The sequence below is a fragment of the Arachis stenosperma genome, chromosome 9 (assembly GCF_014773155.1).
Source record: "Arachis stenosperma cultivar V10309 chromosome 9, arast.V10309.gnm1.PFL2, whole genome shotgun sequence".
NCBI classification, from domain to species: domain Eukaryota; kingdom Viridiplantae; phylum Streptophyta; class Magnoliopsida; order Fabales; family Fabaceae; genus Arachis; species Arachis stenosperma.
Window position 1 is genome coordinate 133300795 of NC_080385.1, and position 22546 is coordinate 133323340.

The 22546-nt window shown below is 34.8% G+C and overlaps 1 protein-coding gene and 1 long non-coding RNA gene across 2 annotated transcripts; one reads left to right on the forward strand and one right to left on the reverse strand.

The window, feature by feature from the left end:
• Nucleotides 1-6571: 6571 nt before the first annotated feature.
• Nucleotides 6572-12263, reverse strand: LOC130951840 (uncharacterized). Its single transcript, XR_009074117.1, has 4 exons — nt 11887-12263; nt 11661-11749; nt 11337-11560; nt 6572-7579 (listed from the first exon to the last, which is right to left on the reverse strand). It is a non-coding gene; the product is annotated as an uncharacterized LOC130951840 (long non-coding RNA).
• Nucleotides 12264-17969: 5706 nt separating this feature from the next.
• On the forward strand, nt 17970-19725 carry LOC130951925 (cell number regulator 7-like). Its single transcript, XM_057880675.1, has 4 exons — nt 17970-18153; nt 18745-18816; nt 18929-19138; nt 19377-19725. The coding sequence occupies exons 1-4, from the start codon at nt 18075-18077 to the stop codon at nt 19433-19435; spliced, it is 420 nt and encodes a 139-aa protein (XP_057736658.1). The 5' UTR covers nt 17970-18074; the 3' UTR covers nt 19436-19725.
• Nucleotides 19726-22546: the final 2821 nt, after the last annotated feature.

The following is a 22546-nucleotide window of genomic DNA, read 5'->3' on the forward strand; positions in this document are numbered from 1 at the left end:
CTGTCGAAGCACCATATTGCTGTCTTCGTTAGAGTAGTCGGGAATACTTTGCATCGAATGGCGTCCGATGTGTCGGTGAGGTACATTCTTCTGAAATTACTGAGATGATGGCTTGGATCCAATGTGCCGCCGTACGGGATCATGTCGGGAGCCTTGAAGTCCTTTGGGACTTTAGCTTTCATGATATCTTTGGTGAATGGGTCTTGATCTTTGTAGGGGCTGTCTTCGTGACCGGATCGAGTTGTTTTGGCCTTGAGATCTGCTTCGAGTTTTAGGAGCTTGTCCTTTAACTCGTGGCATCACCTAACTTCCCTTCGTAGGTCTCTCTCAGCTTCTTATTGATGTTCCACCTTTTTTTTCGAGTTGCTTTAAGCGATTTTGAAGTGCCTCCATAGCCTCCTCTTTTGGCGAATTCTCGCCTTTGGTGGGCTGAAGAGTATCTTTTTGGTGTAGTATCCGCATCTTTGTGCGGTGTTCTATCCTCTAGATCTGAATCATGGTCGTTGTCATGGTTGTCCGCCATGGTGATGGGATGACTTCCAGGGTCCCCGGCAACGGCGCCAATGTTCCGAGGGTAACCTGAAACTGTAGGTCGATCTCGGATGAGATCTTTTGTGCTGGTCGGAGCTGTTGCGTCCGACTTGTTGATGGTGGTCGGAGCCGCCGCGTCCGACTTGTAGATGGTGGCCAGAGCTGCCGCGTCTGACTTGCTGGACTGGTTGCACTGCTGATCCTTCGTCACCGGAGGGTGGGGGGTACCTGCAAGAGACTCCGATGCTTAAGTTAGCATGGGTATTAAACAGGTTTTATGTAGAATCAGAGTATGAGTTATACCTGGGTGCTCCAGTGTATTTATAATGGTGAGATGTGGCCTCCTGTGGATAAGATAAGTTTAGTTATCTTATCTTATCTTTATCTTATCTTTAAGTGAGGTCATCATATCTTCAAGGGAACCGCCTTTATCTTTCTGGGCTTTAGCGGCCTTTAGATTGGGCTGTGTTCCTTCGTTTTGGGCCTGCTTTGGGCTCCTTTGGCGAGTTGGCCGAGCTCTTTGAGAAGAGGTCGGGCATTTAGCCGAGCTCTTTGAGAAGAGGTCGGGCATTTAGCCGAGCTCTTTGAGAAGAGGTCGGGCATTTAGCCGAGCTCTTTGAGAAGAGGTCGGATAGTCTGACCTGAAGAGGTCGGTCGGCTTGTCGCTAAACATCCCGGGTCGGACAGGTTGACCCAGGGTATGAACACCTGCTGAAGATGTATTTCTGGAAGAATTCAGCACGATCTTAGTATCATTATTGGGAGTGGCAATTGCTTCTACCCATTTAGATATATAGTCTACTGCCACCAGAATATAAGTGTTTGAGTATGATGGTGGGAAGGGACCCATGAAGTCAATACCCCATGCATCAAATAACTCAATCTCTAAGATACCTTGTTAAGGCATGGCATAACCATGAGGCAAGTTACCAGCTCTTTGGCAACTGTCACAGTTACGCACAAACTCTCGGGCATCCCTATAGAGAGTAGGCCAGTAGAAGCCACATTGGAGGACCTTAGTGGCTGTTCGCTCACTTCCGAAATGTCCCCCATACTGCGATCCATGACAATGCCATAGGATCCTTTGTGCTTCCTCTCTAGGTACACATCTGCGGATCATTCCGTCTGTACATCTCTTAAAGAGATATGGCTCATCCCATAGGTAGTACTTGGCATTTGAAATTAATTTTTTTCTTTGCACTCTGCTGTACTCCTGGGTATGAACCTCACAGCTTTATAGTTTGCAATGTCTGCAAACCATGGAGCTTCCTGAATGGCAAAGAGTTGCTCATCGGGAAAGGTCTCAGAGATCTCAGTAGAGGGGAGGGACGCCCCAGCTACTGATTCTATCCGGGACAGATGATCAGCTACCTGGTTCTCTGTCCCTTTCCTGTCTCTTATTTCTATATCAAACTCTTGCAAAAGCAACACCCACCTTATGAGCCTGGGTTTTGAATCCTGCTTTGTGAGTAAGTATTTAAGAGTAGCATGGTCAGTGTACACAATCACTTTTGACCCTACTAAGTAGGACCTAAACTTGTCAATGGCATAAACCACTGCAAGTAACTCTTTTTCTGTGGTTGTGTAATTCTTCTGTGCATCATTTAGAACACGGCTAGCATAATAAATGACGTGCAGAAGCTTGTTGTGCCTCTGTCCCAACACTGCACCAATGGCATGGTCACTGGCATCACACATTAGTTCAAATGGTAATGTCCAATCTGGTGCAGAGATGACTGGTGCTGTGACCAACTTGGCTTTCAGGGTCTCAAACGCCTGCAAATACTCTGTGTCAAATACAAATGGCGTGTCAGCAGCTAGCAGGTTGCTTAGAGGTTTTGCAATTTTTGAAAAGTCCTTTACGAACCTTCTGTAAAATTCTGCATGCCCTAGAAAGCTTCTGATTGCCTTAACATTGGTAGGTGGTGGTAATTTTTCAATTACTTCTATCTTTGCTTGATCCACCTCTATTCCCTTGCCTGAAATTTTGTGCCCAAGGACAATTCCTTCAGTCACCATAAAGTGACATTTCTCCCAGTTTAAGACCAGGTTAGTCTCTTGGCATCTTTTCAGGACAAGTGCAAGATGATTAAGACAGGAGCTAAATGAGTCTCCATATACTGAGAAGTCATCCATGAAGACTTCCAGGAACTTCTCTACCATATCAGAGAAGATGGATAGCATGCATCTCTGAAAAGTTGCAGGTGCATTACACAGACCAAAAGGCATTCTTCTGTAGGCAAACACGCCAGAAGGGCAAGTGAATGCTGTTTTCTCTTGGTCCTGAGGATCTACTGCAATTTGGTTGTAACCTGAATATCTATCCAAAAAGCAGTAATAATTATGACCCACTAGTCTTTCTAGCATTTGGTCTATGAATGGTAAAGGAAAATGATCCTTTTTGGTGGCTGTATTGAGCCTTCTGTAGTCAATACACATACGCCACCCTGTAACTGTTCTTGTGGGAACCAGTTAATTCTTTTCATTATGAACCACTGTCATGCCTCCCTTCTTGGGGATAACTTGGACAGGGCTCACCCAGGGGCTATCAAAAATAGGATAAATAATCCCAGCCTCTAGTAACTTAGTGACCTCTTTCTGCACCACCTCCTTCATGGCTGGATTTAGCCGCCTCTGTGGTTGAACCACTGGCTTGGCATTATCTTCCAATAGGATCTTGTGCATGCATCTTGCTGGGCTAATGCCCTTAAGATCACTTATGGACCACCCAAGAGCTGTCTTATGTGTCCTTAGCACTTGAATTAGTGCTTCCTCTTCCTGTGAGTTTAAAGTAGAGCTTATGATCACTGGAAAAGTGTCACCTTCTCCCAGAAATGCATACTTCAAGGATGGTGGTAGTGGCTTGAGCTCGGGTCTAGGAGGTTTATCCTCTTCCCGAGGAATTTTCAGAGGTTCTTTTATTTCCTCTGGTTCCTCCAGGTTAGGCTGAACATCTTTAAAGATATCCTCAAGCTCAGATTCGAGACTCTCAGTCATATTAATCTCTTCCACTAAAGAGTCAATAATATCAGTGCTCATGCAGTCATTTGATGTGTCTGGATGCTGCATAGCTTTGACAGCATTCAACTTGAACTCATCCTCATTGACTCTCAGGGTCACTTCCCCTTTTTGTACATCAATGAGAGTTCGTCCAGTTGCTAGGAAGGGTCTTCCTAGGATGAGAGTTGCACTCTTGTGCTCCTCCATTTCCAGCACTACAAAGTTAGTTGGAAAGGCAAATGGCCCAACCTTGACAGTCATGTCCTCAATTATGCCTGATGGATATTTAATGGAGCCATCAGCAAGTTAGAAACATATCCGGGTTGGTTTGACTTCTTCAGTCAACCCAAGTTTTCTGATAGTGGATGCAGGTATTAGGTTGATACTTGCTCCAAGGTCACATAGGACTGTCTTGGTACAAGCACCTTCTAATGTGCATGGTATCATAAAGCTTCCTGGATCTTGAAGCTTCTCTGGTAAGCTTTTCAGAATGACTGCACTGCATTCTTCAGTGAGAAACACTTTTTCGAATTCTCTCCAATCCTTATTATGACTTAAGATCTCTTTCATGAACTTAGCATAAGAAGGTATTTGCTCAAGTGCCTCTGCAAACAGAATCTTTATTTCAAGAGTCCTTAGATAGTCTGCAAAGCGGGAAAATTGTTTATCCTATTTCGCTTGGCGGAGTTTCTGAGGATAAGGCATCTTGGCTCTATATTCTTCAACCTTAGTTGCTGCAGGTTTATTTCCTACAGAGGTGGTTGGAAAAGCCTTCTTAGAGGGGTTACTATCAGCACTCTCAGGTGTCTGATTCCTCATTGGCGTTTGAATGCCAGGACTGGGTGCAGGATGGGCATTTAACGCCAGCTTTCCACCCTTTTCTGGCGTTTGAACGCCAGAACTGGGCAAGGAATGGGCGTTTAACGCTAACTTTTCCCCTTTTTCTGGCATTTGAACGCCAGGATATTCCTCTCTGGGCTCTTACTGTCCTCAGAGGAATTTTGGGAAGTGGTTTGGTTATCCTCTATCAGTTGTTCCTTTCTTGGCTTTTTGCTACTTTGAGCAGTGTTATTTAATGTCTTCCCACTCCTTAGTTGAACTGCTTGGCATCCTTCTGTTATCTGTTTAGATAACTGCTGTTTTGTCTGATTCAACTGTGATTCTATATTCTTGTTAGCAATTTTAGTTTCTTGGAGCATCTCTTTAAATTCTGCTTACTGTTTTGTCATCAGGAGTAATTACTGATTAAGCTCAATAACCTGTTCTTGAGGATTAGGATCAGTAGTTACTGCCATGGCTTCTTCTTTTGTAGAGGGCTCATTGCTAGAGTACAAATGTTGATTTCTAGCAACAGTATCTATGAGTTCTTGAGCCTCTTCAAACGTCTTTCTCATGTGTATAGATCCACCAGTTGAGTGGTTTAAAGACATCTGAGCTTTTTCTGTAAGCCCATAGTAGAAGATGTCTAACTGTACCCACTCTGAAAACATTTTAGAGGGGCATTTCCTTAGCATACCTCTGTACCTCTCCCAGGCATTATAAAGGAATTCATTATCCTCTTGTTTAAAGCCTTGGATGTCCAGCCTCAGCTGTGTCATCCTTTTTGGAGGGTAAAATTGATTCAGAAATTTGTCTGATAACTGTCTCCATGTTTTTATACTTGCTGTGGGTTGGTTATTCAACCACCTCTTAGCTTGATTTTTTACAGCAAATGGAAACAGTAATAATCTATAGACATCCTAATCCACCTCTTTATCACGTACTGTGTCAGTAATTTGTAAGAACTGTGCCAAAAACTCAGTAGGTTCTTCCTGTGGAAGACCAGAATACTGGCAATTTTGCTACACCATGATAATGAGTTGAGGAATTAGCTCAAAACTGCTTGCTTTAATGGGAGGTATACAGATGCTACTCCCATATGCAGCTGTAATGGGGTTAGCATATGACCCCAGAGTCCTTCTGGACTGCTCAATTCCACTTAGGTCCATGATGGAGAAAGGGAGATGATATGGATTCTAAGTAGATTATTTTTCTTTTTTTTATTTAATTAAAAGTGACCGAAAATAATAAACTAAAATAAATGGAAGAGAAAATAAAATTTCGAAAACTAAAAGAAAATAAAATCAAAGCAAATTGAAAACTAAATTAATTACTTAATTAAAAAGATTTTGAAATTAGCAATTAAAAAGATATGATTGAAAATTATTTTTAAAAAGATATGATTGAAAAGATATGATTGAAGAAATTAAAAAGATTTGATTTTTGAAAAAGATTTGAAAAGATTAATTTTTGAAATTAGAATTTTGACTTGACTAAAAAAAAAGATATGATTTTGAAAATTAGTGCAAAATTTTGAAGATTTAAAGGAAAACACAAAGAAGACACCAAACTTAGAAATTTTTAGAAAATCACACACAAACTTTCGAAAACCTAAAGGAAAACACAAGGAAGACACCAAACTTAGAATTTTTAAAGATCAAGAAAGGAATAAGAACATGCAAATTCGAAAAATTAAAAGAAAACAAAAGCATGCAATTGACACCAAACATAAAATATGAAACTAAACTCAAATAAAAGACTCTAAACCAACAAAAATAAAATATTCCTAATCTAAGCAACAAGATAAACCGTCAGTTGTCCAAACTCGATCAATCTCCGGCAACAGCGCCAAAAAACTTGGTGCACGAAATTGCAATCACACGTTTTCAATTCCGCACAACTAACCAGCAAGTGCACTGGGTCGTCCAAGTAATACCTTACGTGAGTAAGGGTCGATCCCACGGAGATTGTCGGCTTGAAGCAAGCTATGGTTATCTTGTAACTCTTAGTCAGGATATCAAAAATTCTCAGGTTTAATTGTGAAAAGTAGAAGAACATGAAATAAATACTTGTTTTGCAGTAATGGAGAACAGGTTGAGGTTTTGGAGATGCTCTATCTTCTGAATCTCTGCTTTCCTACTGTCTTCTTCTTCATACACGCAAGGCTCCTTCCATGGCAAGCTGTATGTAGGGTTTCACCATTGTTAATGGCTACCTCCCATCCTCTCAGTGAAAATGTTCAACGCGCTCTGTCACAGCACGGCTATTCATCTGTCGATTCTCGATCATGTCGGAATAGAATCCATTGATTCTTTTGCGTCTGTCACTAACGCCCCACAATCGCGAGTTTGAAGCTCGTCACAGTCATTCAATCCCTGAATCCTACTCAGAATACCACAGACAAGGTTTAGACATTCCAGATCCTCAAGAATGGCCGCCAATATAGTCTAGCTTATACCACGAAGATTCTGGCTAAAGAATCCAAGAGATATCCACTCAATCTAAAGTAAAACGGAGGTGGTTGTCAGGCACACGTTCATAGGTGAGAATGATGATGAGTGTCACGGATCATCACATTCATCAAGTTGAGGAGCAAGTGATATCTTAGAATGGAAACAAGCGTGTTTGAATGAAAAACAGTAGTAATTGCATTAATCCATCAAGACACAGCAGAGCTCCTCACCCCCAACCATGGGGTTTAGAGACTCATGCCGTAGAAGGTACAATATGAAACGTGTAAAGTGTCATGAGGTCCAGATACAATGTCAAAAGATCCTATTTATAGTGACTAGTAACCTAGGATATACAGAAATAAGTAAATGACGTAAAAATCCACTTTTGGGGTCCACTTGGTGTGTGCTTGGGCTGAGCATTGAAGCTTTCATGTGTAGAGACTTTTTCTGGAGTTAAACGTCAGCTTTTGTGCCAGTTTGGGCGTTTAACTCCAACTTTTGTGCCAGTTCCGGCGTTAAACGCCGGGAATTCTAAAGCTTATTTGCAATGCCGGTTTGGGCCATCAAATCTCGAGCAAAGTATGAACTATTATACATTGCTGAAAAGCCCAGGATGTCTACTTTCTAACGCAATTGAGAGCGTGCCAATTGGGCTTCTATAGCTCCAGAAAATCCAATTCGAGTGCAGAAAGGTCAGACTCCAACAGCATATGCAGTCCTTTTTCAGCCTCTGAATCAGATTTTGCTCAGGTCCCTCAATTTCAGCCAGAAATTACCTGAGATCACAAAAAAATACACAAACTCATAGTAAAGCCCTAAAAAGTGAATTTTAAATAAAAACTCATAAAAACATACTAAAAACTAACTAAAATGTACTAAAAATATACTAAAAACAGTGCCAAAAAGTGTATAAATTATCCGCTCATCAGGGGGCTTCTAGAATTTTGTAAGACTTAAAGAGGCTGCAAGAAAGATAAGGGAGGTTTGGAAAAGTATTAGAGACGGTAGTCTTCTCAATGAAACCTAAAGAGGATCGGTAGATGAAGTTGAAAGTAAATTTGGATGTCACAAAAATCCTAAAGTAAACCATGAAGATAGCATGTCTGGATGGTGCAATGGCAGAAATTCATCCCAAATATGAATAGTTAGGTTTATATTGCTGTTATTGTGGCTTCATAAGCCAAGAAACAAAAAGCTGCATAAACTTTTTGGAGAATTCTCAAGGCTGACAGAATTTGAAAAAAATGGAGATCCGATCTACAAGCTTACTTCATGGGGGTGGAGGATTGAAGAAAAGATGGAAAATAGGAACTCAAATAAAGGGAGACGGGATTATGGCTCTGATCAGTCAACCCGAAAACCGACTACAGTTAGCCTCATCAAGAGTTTTTCTCAGCTCTCTATTTCTACAGAAATAAGGGATAATGCAGCAAGTAATAAACCAATAGTTCATGGGTCTGAAATTATGGCTCACCTAGTAACTAATTCAACCCTATGTGAGGACCAAATGTCTCCAGCTTTAAGAAACCAACATGGCAGCATCAATCAAAGTGGTTGAGAGGAATTGGAGGTAATAGGTGCATTGCAAATGGGTAGTAATTCCAAGGTGATCAAGCGTAGTAACAAAAAATAAAAATTAAAGCACATAGCTAGAAAGAATCCCCTTGGAGAAATAAATCAGATTAGTGGTGCTAAATGGGGAGTAGAGGAGTTGGAAGGGTAGTTTCAAAGAACGAGAAAGGTGCCGTTGTAGAGATGTTTACTGAAGAAAATGTGGGTGCCTACCCAAAAATGGCACTTCAATGCCCAATTGCCCATAAAGATGATGACATGGAATTGTTAGGATTTGGAAAACTCTTAGAAATTCACAACATAAAAGGGATCCAAAGGAGCCATTATCCCAAGGTGATGTTTCTTTGTGAAACCAAACATTAATCCTCATTTGTGGATATACAGTTAAGAAAGTGTGGTTTCAATGATAATTATTGTGTTAATCTGAATGGTATAGCTGGTTGATTAACGATGGCTTGGAGGGATAATTTAAAAGTGGAGATAAGGGGAAGTTCAGATTATTACATCAGATTTACAGCAGAGGATCAGCAATGTTTAATTGTCTGGGAGATGCTGGGGGTTCATTTGAATAATGTAGACCAGATTAGAGAAAACTAGTTTGAAGAGATCCTGCATGTTATAAATCAAATGGATGAGAGATATGCAGTCATGGGTGACTTTAACACCATATTGGCAACCCATGAGAAGATCAGTGGAAGGGAGAAGTCTCCCAGTTTAATGTAGAAATTTCAGGATTTCATTAACTGAGGTGAGCTAGTTGACATCGAATTCATCGGAGAGAAATTCACATGGTGGAGTAGGAGTGGTCAGGAGAGAGCCATTAAGAAAAGATTGGACTGAGCACTAATATCTCCCAAGTTGAGAGAGGAGTATCCCAAGGCAATAGTTATTTACTTAGAAGATATCGGTTCAGACCATAAACCTCTTTTACTCGGTTCAATTTCCACATCCTTAAGGAGTAAAAGACTGTTTCGGTTTCAGGTGAGATGGTGCAGGGAGGAAGCAGTGGATAGGTTGATTAAGGAAAATTGACAATTTGAACCGGTAGGCTTCCCATTGATTAGGAGACTTGACAATTAGAACCAGTAGGCTTGCCATTGTTCCGATTATTTCATAAGTTCAAGAACTGCAGTCATGACATTGTTAAATGGCAAGCATCTGAAGTAAACAATAGCAAGAACAAAAATTGGAGGACAGGCTGCAGCAGTTAAAAAATGATTCAGAACTGTCTGAGAGGAATGAGATAATCAAGCTGGATGAAGAGTTGACGAGGCGTTAGTCATGGAAGAGCGATTTGGAAAGAAAAGTCCCGTATTAAGTGGCTACAATATCGGGATCAAAAAACTAGATTTTTCCATTCCAAGAATCAATCTTAGGATAGGAAAAATAAGATATGGCAGTTTGAGGACAAGAATGATCTTTGGTGTACTACCTCAGAGTCAATTGGAGTTAGAGCACAAAGGTATTTTGAAAAATTGTTCTCTATAGGAGACCCCCAGGATCTGACTTCTTTATCTGAAGGACTAAGAAGGAAAGTATCGGCTGAGGCAAATCATAATTTAACAAGACCAGTTTATAATGATGAGTTAAAAAAGCTGTTTTTTCTATTAACCCCAAGGCTGCACCAGAGGATGACGGATTCACTGCTAAATTTTTCCAATTCTACTGGTCAACTATTGGGACAGATATGTGCAAAGCTATAAAGAGCTTCTTTGGAGGTAACAAAATTTTAAAAGGGTTTAATCATACATATATTTTTTTATTTCTAAGGTGCCAAATGCTATGAATATGACTCATATTAGGGTATCAGTCTCAGCACAGTTTTTTATAAAATTATCTCGAAGGTTTTAATACATAGATTGCAGCACCTTATGAATAGAATCATCAGCAACTCCCACAATGCTTTTATTCGGGGTAAGCTTATTAGTGATAACATCATCGTGGCATATGAGTGTATGCATTTCCTTAAAAGGCAAGACCTATGGTGATTGCGATTTGGAAATGAAACTTGACATGAGTAAGGCGTATTATAGGGTGGAATGGAGCTTTGTGTGGTTCGTGATGAAAAAGTTGGGTGTTTGTGACAAATGGATAGAGTGGATGAAAGACAGTGTCTAGTATTTTTATTCTGTTATTGTGGATGATTTTTCTAATGGTTATTTCAAACCAACAAGAGGGATCCGTCAAGGAGATCCCCTCTCCCCTACCTTTTTCTTATTTGTGCAGAAGGACTTTCATATCTGCTCCACAAAAGAGAATAGGATAACTTGTTTTAAAGGCTTCGATTGAACAGTAAATGTCCTATCATCAACCATCTTCTATTTGCTGACAATTATCTGCTATTTTGCAAAACAAACCAGCACAGTTTGCGAAAATTTAATTAATACCCTACAGCTATATGGTGGTGTTAGTGGTCAGGTGATCAATCTAAACAAGTCGGAGGTATGTTTTAGTAAGAAGACTCCTCAGCAGACTAAACAAGATCTGGCCAACATCTTAGAAATTTCAAATATTAGGGCATAGGACAAGTACCTTAGACTTCCATCAATAATTACAAAGCCCAAACAAAAAACCTTCGCATATATGAAAGATAGAGTTTCTAAAAGATTAACACATTGGAAGAGGTTCTTCCTATCAATGAGTAGGAGAGAGGTTCTCATCCAAGTAGTTGGAACAGCTATACCAATATACTTTTTAAGTTGTTTTAAGTTATTAGAGTCTGTAATTGATGAATTACATAGTATGATGATATATTTTGTGGGGATAGAGGCAAAATGAAAAAAAGATGCATTGGGTTAGCTGGGATGCAATCAACAGAGAAAAGAAGTTCGATGGTATGAGTTTTCAAGATTTAAAAAAAGCATTCAACTTGGCCATACTGGCTAAGCAGGGATGAAGACTTCTAACCAAGCAACATACTTTATTCTATAAGATTTTTAAGAATATGTATTTTAGGCTTACCTTATTCCTGGATGCTAAAACTGGAGTTTGCCTTTCATGAGCGTAGTGAAGTCTTCTAGAAGGGAAGAAGGTCTTGGAGAAAGGAGTGAGATAGATAGTGAAGAAAAGAGGATTGGTGAAGTTTTGGGATGATCTGTGGTTTGGCATTGTTGCAGCATTTCGACTGCCCCGAACTGATGACTGAGCTCAGAATCTTCTCTGCGTGAGACAACTACTGGATGAGCCTGGTGTTTGGAACCAACAATTGATTAGAAGCAACTTCAACCAGAATATTGCTGATCAAATCTATTAAATTACTATAGAAGAAAATTAAGACCAGCTAACCTGGATTCACCATAACTCTAGCCATTTCACAGTAAATTCAAGCTACTCTATAGCCTGGCACTTCTTTCACCCATCAATAGAGTACTTCCCTGCTAGATTCAGAGAAGTAGGAATTTGGAAAGTTGTTTGGGAACTCAGATGTCAACCAAAAATCAGAAGTTTCACTTGGAAATTCGTTCATAATGGACTAGCAGTGAAATCAAAGCTTCATGAAAGAATACCTCACCTAGATGAAGTGTGCTCCCGTTGTTCCTCGGACACAGAGACGATACTTCATGTGCTAGTGTACTGTCCAGAAATGTAAGGCATGTAAAACTCTTCCCCATTGCAAGCTCACTCCCCAGAAACACTCAACTCAAACCTTAGTAATGGTGGATTGAGCTTGTGGAGACATTGATGAAGAAATCCGAGTTTAAAGATAACCTTGCTCGGGTAAACTATCTACTTTGGGGACTGTGGTTGGACAGAAACGCTATTGTGTTTGAAGGAAAATTTTGGCCTAAGTTTTACAATTTGCAGCTGAATTTACAAGGCACCACTGTCGATAACGAAGAAGAGGACACATCCCTCTTTTAATTTCTCCAACATCTACTTGATTCTTTCTTTCTCTTTTCCTTTAGCATGTAATTCTTTTTCAATTAGGAAAATTCCATATTATTCTTATGCGTTTGTTCTGGACAATATCAATGCAATAACTAATATCTTTGCCAAAAAAATGTAGGATGCTTAACGGGTATTTTTTATTTATTTAATTTTTCTTAAAACAATATCATTACACTTTAATTATTCATCACCTTTTGCTTTTTTTAATTTGTCTTTTGTCTAATTGTCTCTACCTAATATTGGAAATTTCTACCTTTTTTTGTCAAATAACACATATGTTTATTTTTTAATAAAAAGAATATGAAATAGGATTCAAACTCCCCCCTTTCATATATTCAATGAGAAACTCAGCCACTCTACTGCATCTCATTTTATTGCCATGTTAAACGCTAACTAATTCAATGTAAATTATTTCACTTTTTTCCTTCTTGTATTTATGTTTTCATATTACTTAATTAATATTTTTGTAAATAATATAATATGATAGTAATTATAAGCATATATTACTATAATTGGATATATTTTATAAATCTTTAAATTAACCAATGGTAGAAATTAAAAGGAAATTACAAAAATGATTACATTTTTTTTTTAATATTTCTAATGTTTTATTGCAAGTTTAATCATGAGCTATGATTACTGGTTTCATTAAAGAAAAAAATTAAAATAAATACTCTTTTCATCAAAATTGTTAAAAATTAATATCTTAAGTGCTAGTTAATTATGTTGACGAGAACTAGTTAATCAAAAAATAATAAAGATAAATAAGGAATATATATTTTAGGGTAAAGTATATTTTTTGCCCCTGAAGTTTGATAAAAGTTTCAAAAATATCCCTAAGTTTTATTTTGTTTCAATTTTGTCCCAAAAGTTTTAGATTTGCATCAAATATATTTTCGATGGCTAAAATTTCAAACAAATTTAAGACCAATTTAACAATAATGCATGAAAATTATGCTTGATTTGCTTGCATTGAGGGTTGTTTTTATGAAATTTTTCGTTGAATTGATTTTAAATTTTTTAAAAAATTAGCCGTCAGGGGAATATTTGATGCAAATCAAAAACTTTTGGGACAAAATTGAAACAAAATAAAACTTAGGGATATTTTTGAGACTTTTGCTAAACTTTAAAGACAAAAAGTATACTTTACCCTATATTTTAAAAAGCATCAATAAAATCAAATTCACAAATAATAATAGAATAAAGGTAATTATTCAAAAAACGAATAATATAAGATGATAATATCTTTTCTATTCTCAATGGATCCTCGAACCTAAAATTTGTATCGCATATCTTTTTTCATTTTAGCATCCAATCAGTTATTTTTTTTATTGAAATATTGATTAGTGATGAATCTGAATCTCATAACACAATTCTCTTCAAAGACGATAGATATCATTCTCATCATTTGATCGCTTCCGGGTTGTACTGTTTCGGGTGAGGATGTTGCAACGTACTCATTAACCAAATAATAAGACTGAGTGCAAACATCGCCACATTGTTAAAATGGGAATTTCTATGCTTTCTAATGCTAGCATTCCAATTAAAGATTGAGATGATTCTTTCTTATCAATCACATTTCTCATAAATAGGCTGTCCTTACTCGATACCTCAAACAAATTCTCATATGAGTTACTAATATAAATAGATTTTTTTTTTCACAATATTCACCATTTTAATAGGCAAAAGATTAATTTGTCTTAGATCTAAACTCCATTTAAGAGTTTATTACTGGCCAATGAGTTGTTACATACACAAAGATTTTAACTCTCAATACTTACTTAAGTGAACGAGTGAACTAACCATTGGACCAACTCAAATTAGTTTATTACGTAGATATATTGCACCTTCTACTAACAATATTTCTGATTGTGTCTCATATACACTTGTTCCTTTAAACATTCAATCTCTTACACAGACAATAAATCTCTCTTCAGAAACACCCTCTTCTTCTTTCTCTCCTCAGCCTTCAATTTTTCACACCAATTTTTCAACCAATGATCCGTCACCTATTCCATTCCAATTTCTAGAATAGAAATCCAATTGCCCCTACAACAAGCATCATCTAACCAACTCTCTATGATCACAAGATCCAAGTCTGGGATTGCTAAACCTTGAATTATGTATACTATGCTGACCACACCTAATCTTGATCCTTAATTTCTTCAAACCATTACTATTTCTATCAAACAGAAAATTGAATTACCTCATTGGAAGTCTGCACTGCAATATCAATTACAAGCTTTGCATTGAAACAAAACCTAGAGCATTGTCCATGCTCCCTCAAATTCACCTATCATTGGATTCAAATGGGTCTTTTCCATCAAGAGAAGTCCAACCGGTTTTGTTAAGATATAAAGCACGACTGCTTGCCTTAGGAAATTATCAAATAGAAAGAGTTGATTTTACAAAGGTGTTCGGCCCTATTATCAAAACTCCAACTATTTGTGTCATACTCAGTCTTATTCTCTCATCTAAATGACCAATTTTACAATATGATTTTAATAATGATTTCCTAAATGGAAAGCTCCTAAATGAAAAGCTTAATGAAACTGTTTATATGAAATAGCCTCTAGGTTTATAAATGGAGATGCTAATTAAGTTTGTCACTTGCATAAATTTATTTATGGCCTGAAACAAGCTTCTAGAGCTTGGTATGTGACTCTTTCAGCAACCTTAGCACCTTTGGCTTCAAAAGAACAAAGTCTTATCCATTTTCGTTTCTCAAACACTCATCTAATTCTACAATCTATGTTTTAGTTTATATCGATGAGATCTTGGACTCTTGGTCATTAGAAATGATCCTTTAATTTGGTTATCTCTTCCTATGTCACTCAATTACATAACATTGTTCGTTCCTCTCAAAAGCCTTGACAATTTTAACTATTTTTTGGGTGTTGAGGCCAGACAGCTTCCTTAAACGCATATCATTTATCTCAAAGCAAATATGTTGTTGCTCTCTTGCAAAAGACAGGAATGTTTCATGCCAAACATGTCCCTACCCCTATGATTATATTTGAGAAATTAAGTTAAAATGGTGTAGCATCTTCTCTGACCCTACTCATTATAGGGCTATGGTTGGTGCTTTACATTATTGCACTCTAACCACACCAGAAATATGCTTTTCTATGAATAAAGTAGCACAATATATGCATAATCCCTTAGATACTCATTGGAAGGCAATTAAACACATTCTAAGATATCTTGCTGGTATTATTGACCATGGTCTCTTATTCATCCATCTAATGAACTTCGATTTTTTTTTTTTCTTTTTCAAATGCTGCAAGGCATTCGATCTTGATGATAGTTGCTCAACCTTGGGCTATTGTGTATACCTTGGATGAAATTTAGTTGTTGGTCCAGTAAGAAGCAACACTGTGTGAGCAAGTCAAATGCATTAAGTTGAATTTCGAGCTGTTTTCGAAGCAACATCTGAGATTGTTTGACTTAATTAAAAATCTCTTACCTGCACTGCACCAAATTTCAAGAACTCCAGTCATATATTGTGATAATGCTAGTGTTGAGCAACTCTCATCTAATCAAATTCTTCATTATTGAAGCAAGCATTTTGAGTTTCGTCTTCACTTTATTCATGAGAGGGTTAATCAACAACTCCATATCGTGCACATCTCTGGAGTTAATCAAGTGGCTAATCTCTACGCTAAACCACTGTCATTACCAATTTTTACTAGATTTACGGACAAACTTAAGGTCACATCTAAAGTATCTTTAAATTTGAAGAAGAATGATAGAAGTGAACCCTCAAACTAATAACAAAAACAGTTAAAAGTTGTTATTAATAAAAGTTCAGTTCTCTATACCTATATAAAAGCAGAGCCATGCTATTGTAATATACAATGTGACACAATATTTTTTGCAATATAAGTTAATATTCAGTTTCTGATTTCTCTCACAATCACTCCAAGATTTTATTCATCTCTTTCATCTTCGTTAGCCACATTTCAATATCTCTTTCACAAAGTTATGTTGGTCCACTATATGCGAAGAGTGAAGGCATATATTTTTTTCCTTTCCCTATTCATATAATAAATTCTTAACATATATTATGAATTTATGATCCTTATTAGTTATTACATCAATTGTATCATTTTTCCTTTTTTGGCTGTGAATATGTATGTTGTATCCGTCCATCAATACATACATACATACATACATACATACATATATATATATATATATATATATATTACTAATTTGATCATTAAAATATATCATATAATATTTTCTGTTACAAATAAAACAATTTTTTAAATTGATGAACTCCCTCCCTTTTTCTTTTTACTTTTGTAAGTCTCTCATTTTTTCTCTCACTTCTTTATCTTTTTCATTATGAAAAAGTTTAGGGAGCCAATGGCCTAAGCGTACAATGTGTACAATGGAGGTTTAAGAAGTATTAGAGATATGACCATTAGTGTTACATTGTCCTGTCAGGTTACGCTTTTGGGATGAGTGGTTTCAGATATGGTATTAGAGTTCTAGATTCAAAAGGTCAAGAGTTCGATCCTTGGTGAACCCCAAAATCAGTTTAATTTTTTATTGAGATGTTTATTATCCTTGGTATCCGGATGGTTATTCTAGCTAGTATGGTGATGATCATTTTATTCATGGACCAAAAAAATAGCCCATTGTACACATTGTACACATTGTACCCTTAAGCCATTGGCTCCCTAGCACTACTCTTTCATTATTCTTCTCACTCTATTATTATTAATCACTTCCTTAAGATTCGATTTTATTATGATATGATATAATATATTATTTTTTATAAATGTAATTAGTAAAACAAAATCAATTTTAGAGTAGTTAGAATTGTCGAAATAAACTGTTGTAAATACCATTGTTTTTAGTACGTCATCTGCAATAATTCACTTTATATATATATATATATATATATATATATATATATATATATATATATATATAATTATTATAGTGGTTATATAATTTTAATAATATTTAAAAAATATTATTAAAATTAAAATAATATTTTTAATATTTTAAAAATATTTTAATTTAGAAAATAAGCACAAAAAATGTTGGAAAACAATAATTTTAATTTTGACAATACTCAAAAAAGTGTTGCCATACTATATTATACTCACGAAAAGTGCTAAAAAACCAACAAAATTTATAATGTATAGTCATTAATTAATTATCATTAATAATTTTAATAATATAAGATAATACTTATTAATATAAAATTATTTATTTTTTTATAATTAAATAATTACTAAATTTTAATAAAAGTGCTTATTCCCAAACTTTCTATTATACCTATTACCACAATGATAACCATCGTATCCTACATATATATAGGCGATTTTTTAACTCATCATTATATTCATTTCACACAGCACCATTGCATGAACTCTCTCCAAATACTACAAGACAAACAAGTAGGCAACAAAATCCAATCGGCAACTCCATATGCTTTACAATCATTAAGTTCAAATTTTGGAACTTCATATATTCCCGTTGAAGGAGTCATATTCATATGGTCATTCCATTTCATTGCTCAATTTCGATTACCGTATGTATATATAATAATAATATTTTCCTGTCAAAGAACAAAACATATATGCACTTCCAAATTGTTTCTCTATCGGTCGGCGTTGTTTCCAATGTAAAACCCTTGACATTACATAAAAACAAATAGAGCTTATGCTACTTATAAATAGAGAAAATCAATTAGGACGATCGATGATCAAATCAAACTACATACTCTTGAAATACGTATATCTCCGCACTTCCAAACATTTTTATTATTATTTTGAATCTAATTAGATAACTATGAATATTGGTGGTTATCCATCCTCATCACCCGTGTGGTCTGCTAAATTTTGTGGCTGTGGAGGTGACACTAAAACATGTAATAATCATTATAAGCTTTATATATACCTTGCATGATTAAATGTCAGCTTGAATTGTATATATTTTGCTTCTTGCTATATGAATATGCTTAATTTAATTTGTTACGTACATATTTATTTGTTAGTATTTTACAGAAAAATAAGGTGACAATTAAATTTTTAAAAATTTTGATTTTGTATTAATTAGTTTATTAAAAGAATATTAATTTAATTTTTTAAAATAACAAATAATGATGGATACTTTTTTATCTATTCATTACGAAAAAATTAAGAATAGTAGTCTATTTATAAAAGATCATCATGTAGATAATAATTTTTTGAGTGAAACTTCACCTGTTTTAATAGAAGGTTTACAATATTTTGACGAAAAGATATATATGTCCACCACTATTTGCTATTATTGAAGACCTAATTGATATTTTTCTTTTCTTTTTTTCAATGACTAATTAATCTGAGTCCTAAAATTAAAATTCTTGAGGATATAATTATCACTTTATTCTTGGTTGAATTATATGTCTCCAATTTTTTAAAATAATTATTAGAATAAATAATTTATTTGAAATTAATAATAATAAATTCTATGCATGCAGGTTTGATAACTTGCTGTCTACCCTGTGTCACCTTTGGGCAAATTGCAGAAATTGTGGATGAAGGGAAGAGTTGTAAGTATAATAATTAGATAAATCCACTATGAGTAATTATTTATTTATATACACAAAATATCTCTAGCTAATGACATTTTTTTTCTTTTCTTTGTTGAATTTCTGTATGTAGCATGCGCTTCACAAGGGTGTGTATATGGGTTACTGATGATGGTTTCATGCCACTGGTTCTATTCATGTGTTTATAGAGAGAAACTGAGAAAAAAGTATGGGTTAGCATCTGAACCTTGCTGTGATTGCTGCGTTCATTTTTGCTGTGATCCATGCGCCTTATGCCAAGAACATCAAGAGCTCAAATTAAGAGGCCATGACCCTTCCAAAGGTACCTCTCTATCTATATGTATAACAATCGTCATGATCGTCATCATCATCTCTTACAATGCAACTCTACTAGTTAGTTGAACAAAAAATACCGTAATACTATATATAGAGACAATAATTTAAAATTAGTTTATTTAATTTATTATTTATAATTTTATGTATATGTAATTGAGTTTTTATCTTTCTATTTTCGTGGAAATTAACTATGTTGTTGTAAACAAAAAATATTATATATGCAGGTTGGATTGGACCACCAACTACTAATCAACCACCTATGCCTCCTACCATGTATAAATGATCCACCAGCATATATCAAGATCCACTGGATATATATTACTTTACAGAATATCTTTAAATAATATTTTGAAATGTCTATTAAATCATTGGTTAAGCAAAGAAAAGAAAAAGAAACAAAATTTGAGACTTAATTTAACCAACGTTTAAGAGATATTTCAAGATATCTTTTTAAAGGAGTGTTAATAAAATAAAATAACGCAATTTTTTTAATTGTATATCATCTTCTTGTAATGGATCGTAACAAGACTTCTTCTTGAGGACGGAAAATTTCAGTAGTATTTCTTTCTTTATAAAATCTTTATGCGCATTCATACACGTATACCATAAAGTCATAAACTATGCATTTAGTTTTTGTGTCTGTGTCACGATATATATGTAAAATAACATTGCTAGCTAGCTAGCTCAAATATATATAGTGGATTATTTTATCCTTTGTTTCTGATTCACTATCACGGTATAAGTAACTTTTTTCCGCTTTTTATTTTTTGTATTGGAGTGCAGCTGATGTTTTTTAATAATGTGGATAGTTAGCATTTTTTTTTTTTTGTATGGACATCGCAAATCTGACTTTTAAATTTGTAGTTTTTATTTATTTTTTTAAAGAAAAATTTACAAATCTAAAGAACATTAAAAAATTTTTAAAATATGTAAATTAGACCTTTTGATTTGAAGATTTTGAATTTTTTTGTTTTTTTATTCAAAACTTACCCTTAGTTTTTTATCTTTATCCAAAATTGACACTAAGCTTTTTACTCTATCCAAAATCTGACTCTCAATTTTCTATCCCTACCCAAATTTGAGCCTCCAATTTATAGTTTCAAATTTAAAAAAAAAATAATTATCTCCATATCCATAAAAAATACACCAACTTTTTATAACTATGCATAACACACCTCTCCAATCCATTACCAAAAAAATTAGCCACTTTTTTCTTATGATGTTAAAATAACATTTGCAACTCTATCTATATGTGTCCATTCTTGTGACTTCCTTTCACTATAAAAAATGTGTTTGAATATTGTCGAATTTAACGATGAATATTATCGATAGATTTAGCAGTAGATTTTTTGACGATTACGAATAAAAATTTTTCTTTTAAATAAGTTACTGTTGAATTTAAAATTTCAACGATAAATAGAGACACAAAAATTAATTTTATTAGCGTCAAATTTATCTTCAAATTTTCTTCAAACAATAATATAATTTAATGAAACACATCGTTTAGACAATGACAAACACCTTATCGTTGAATTTTTTCACCAATAAATCCGACGATAAATTTGGGATAAAACTCAAACGTGAAACCTTTTTCCGTAACTTCTGCAAACTCTCTCTCTCTCTCTTCTCGTATCTCCCTCTCTCTCATCTCTCTTCCTCTGGTCCATTGAAGAAGGGTGCGCCGCCATCACTTGGAGTTGCCGTCGCCACTGGTAAGTCACATTGTCATTACAGATCAACACGTCATCGTCTCTGCTGCTAAAGTTTCCGTAGAAATCCTCCGTCGTGTCGTCGTTGTTGGCGTCCCTTGTCATCGATCGGAGGTCGTCACCTTGTCACTATCACCGTGGCTAAGGTCCACCGTGCCAATGTAAGGTTGTTGCCCATTTTTTTCTTTTTGTTGTTTTTTATGTTATTAAACCTTAGTAGGTTTCACTGCTGCCTCCTGTCACCACCACGCTTCCACTATTCTGCAGCCACCATCAGGTTAGTAAGGTGTAATTTAGTATTTTCTTGAGTTAATGATGTTTTGAATGATTGTTAATTTTATGAGTTTATTGTTGGCTAAGTTAATTATTTTCTGAGTTAACTAGTGTTGATTGTTGTTAATTTTCTGAGTTAATTTTAAATTGTTAATTTTCTAAGTTAATTATTGACTTATTATTGATTGTTGTTAATTTTTTGAGTTTATTGTTGTCTAAGTTAATTATTTTTTGAATTAATTTTGCTAAGTTGATTGTTATTAACTTTTCTAATTAAGTTTGTTGCAATTTACTTATTTGAATATATGAACTTTGATTTGATTGTTTAATTATAATTTTTGTGTTTATTATGTTTATAATTTGTGTATTGATTATGTTTATAGTTTGTAATTGAAGATGTACCGACTGCTATTCTAAAAAATGCACTTGTAGATAGTAGATTTATGATGCAAACCTCCACTAGGTTTGTAAGTTGCTGAAATTGTACAAGTTTAAATAGAAATACCATTTAAGGACCATATATATACAAGTTAGTAAATTACTTAAAATCTTAAATAAATATACCATTTGTATAATTAATTTTCTTTTTCAATATTTTATTATCTACAAAGCTTCAACTATGCAATTTACTTAGCCACTATGAGGTATCTTGTTTTTCATACTAAAACTTATGTAAGTTTATCTTTTCTGGATTTAGAGTATATGTTTATAGTGCCACTTTTTTTTCTATACACGAGTAATTATTATTTTTCTTCTTTATTTTTAAACTTTGATGTGTAAGCTTATTTGTAAACTTTTAACGAAAAGTTATACACAAATTATTATGAAAAATTATAAAATTTTGAATTTTGTTAGTTTAAAAATTATTGAATTTAAACATTTAAAATTATATATTGAGTTTTTAAACAAATTTTTTTAAAAAAAATAAAATTTAAGATTACCGTCGAATTTACTGGAAAATAAATCCGACGGTAACAAGCTCTAGAATTTTGCCAACTAAAAGTTAATATCCACCGTTAAATTTGCCAGTAATTAGCGGTGGACAAAAAAGTTTGTAACACCCTATCCTTCAAAACCTTATGCTTAAGTCATAAATCAATGAGGGTTTGGTGCTATGACACAAAGTTGAGATATAAATACTTATGTATAGAAGAAGTTGTTAAGCTAGAAGCCTGTAAGAGGATTTAAACCTCGGATAAAAGATAATTCACCAATCGTTCACACTCAATAACATGCATAAGCGCGTCGAAAAAGTAGAAAATTAAAAGCTTAAAGAAAGAATAAGAGTAAAGAGACATATGTAAGTATATATAAATATCTACTAGTCTCAGCCTGCGAAGATTAACCCGACTAGAATTACAACAGTAAAATAGTTTGATTTACATAACCTATCTCTCCAAAAATGCAAGTCT

Bases quoted from the DNA above. Each gene is read 5' to 3' on its own strand.
- LOC130951925 (XM_057880675.1), top strand. From the start codon at position 18,075: ATGAATATTGGTGGTTATCCATCCTCATCACCCGTGTGGTCTGCTAAA. The intron at 18,154-18,744 runs GTAATAATCATT...CTATGCATGCAG, and splicing joins TGGAGGTGACACTAAAACAT to GTTTGATAACTTGCTGTCTA. The intron at 19,139-19,376 runs GTACCTCTCTAT...TTATATATGCAG, and splicing joins AGGCCATGACCCTTCCAAAG to GTTGGATTGGACCACCAACT.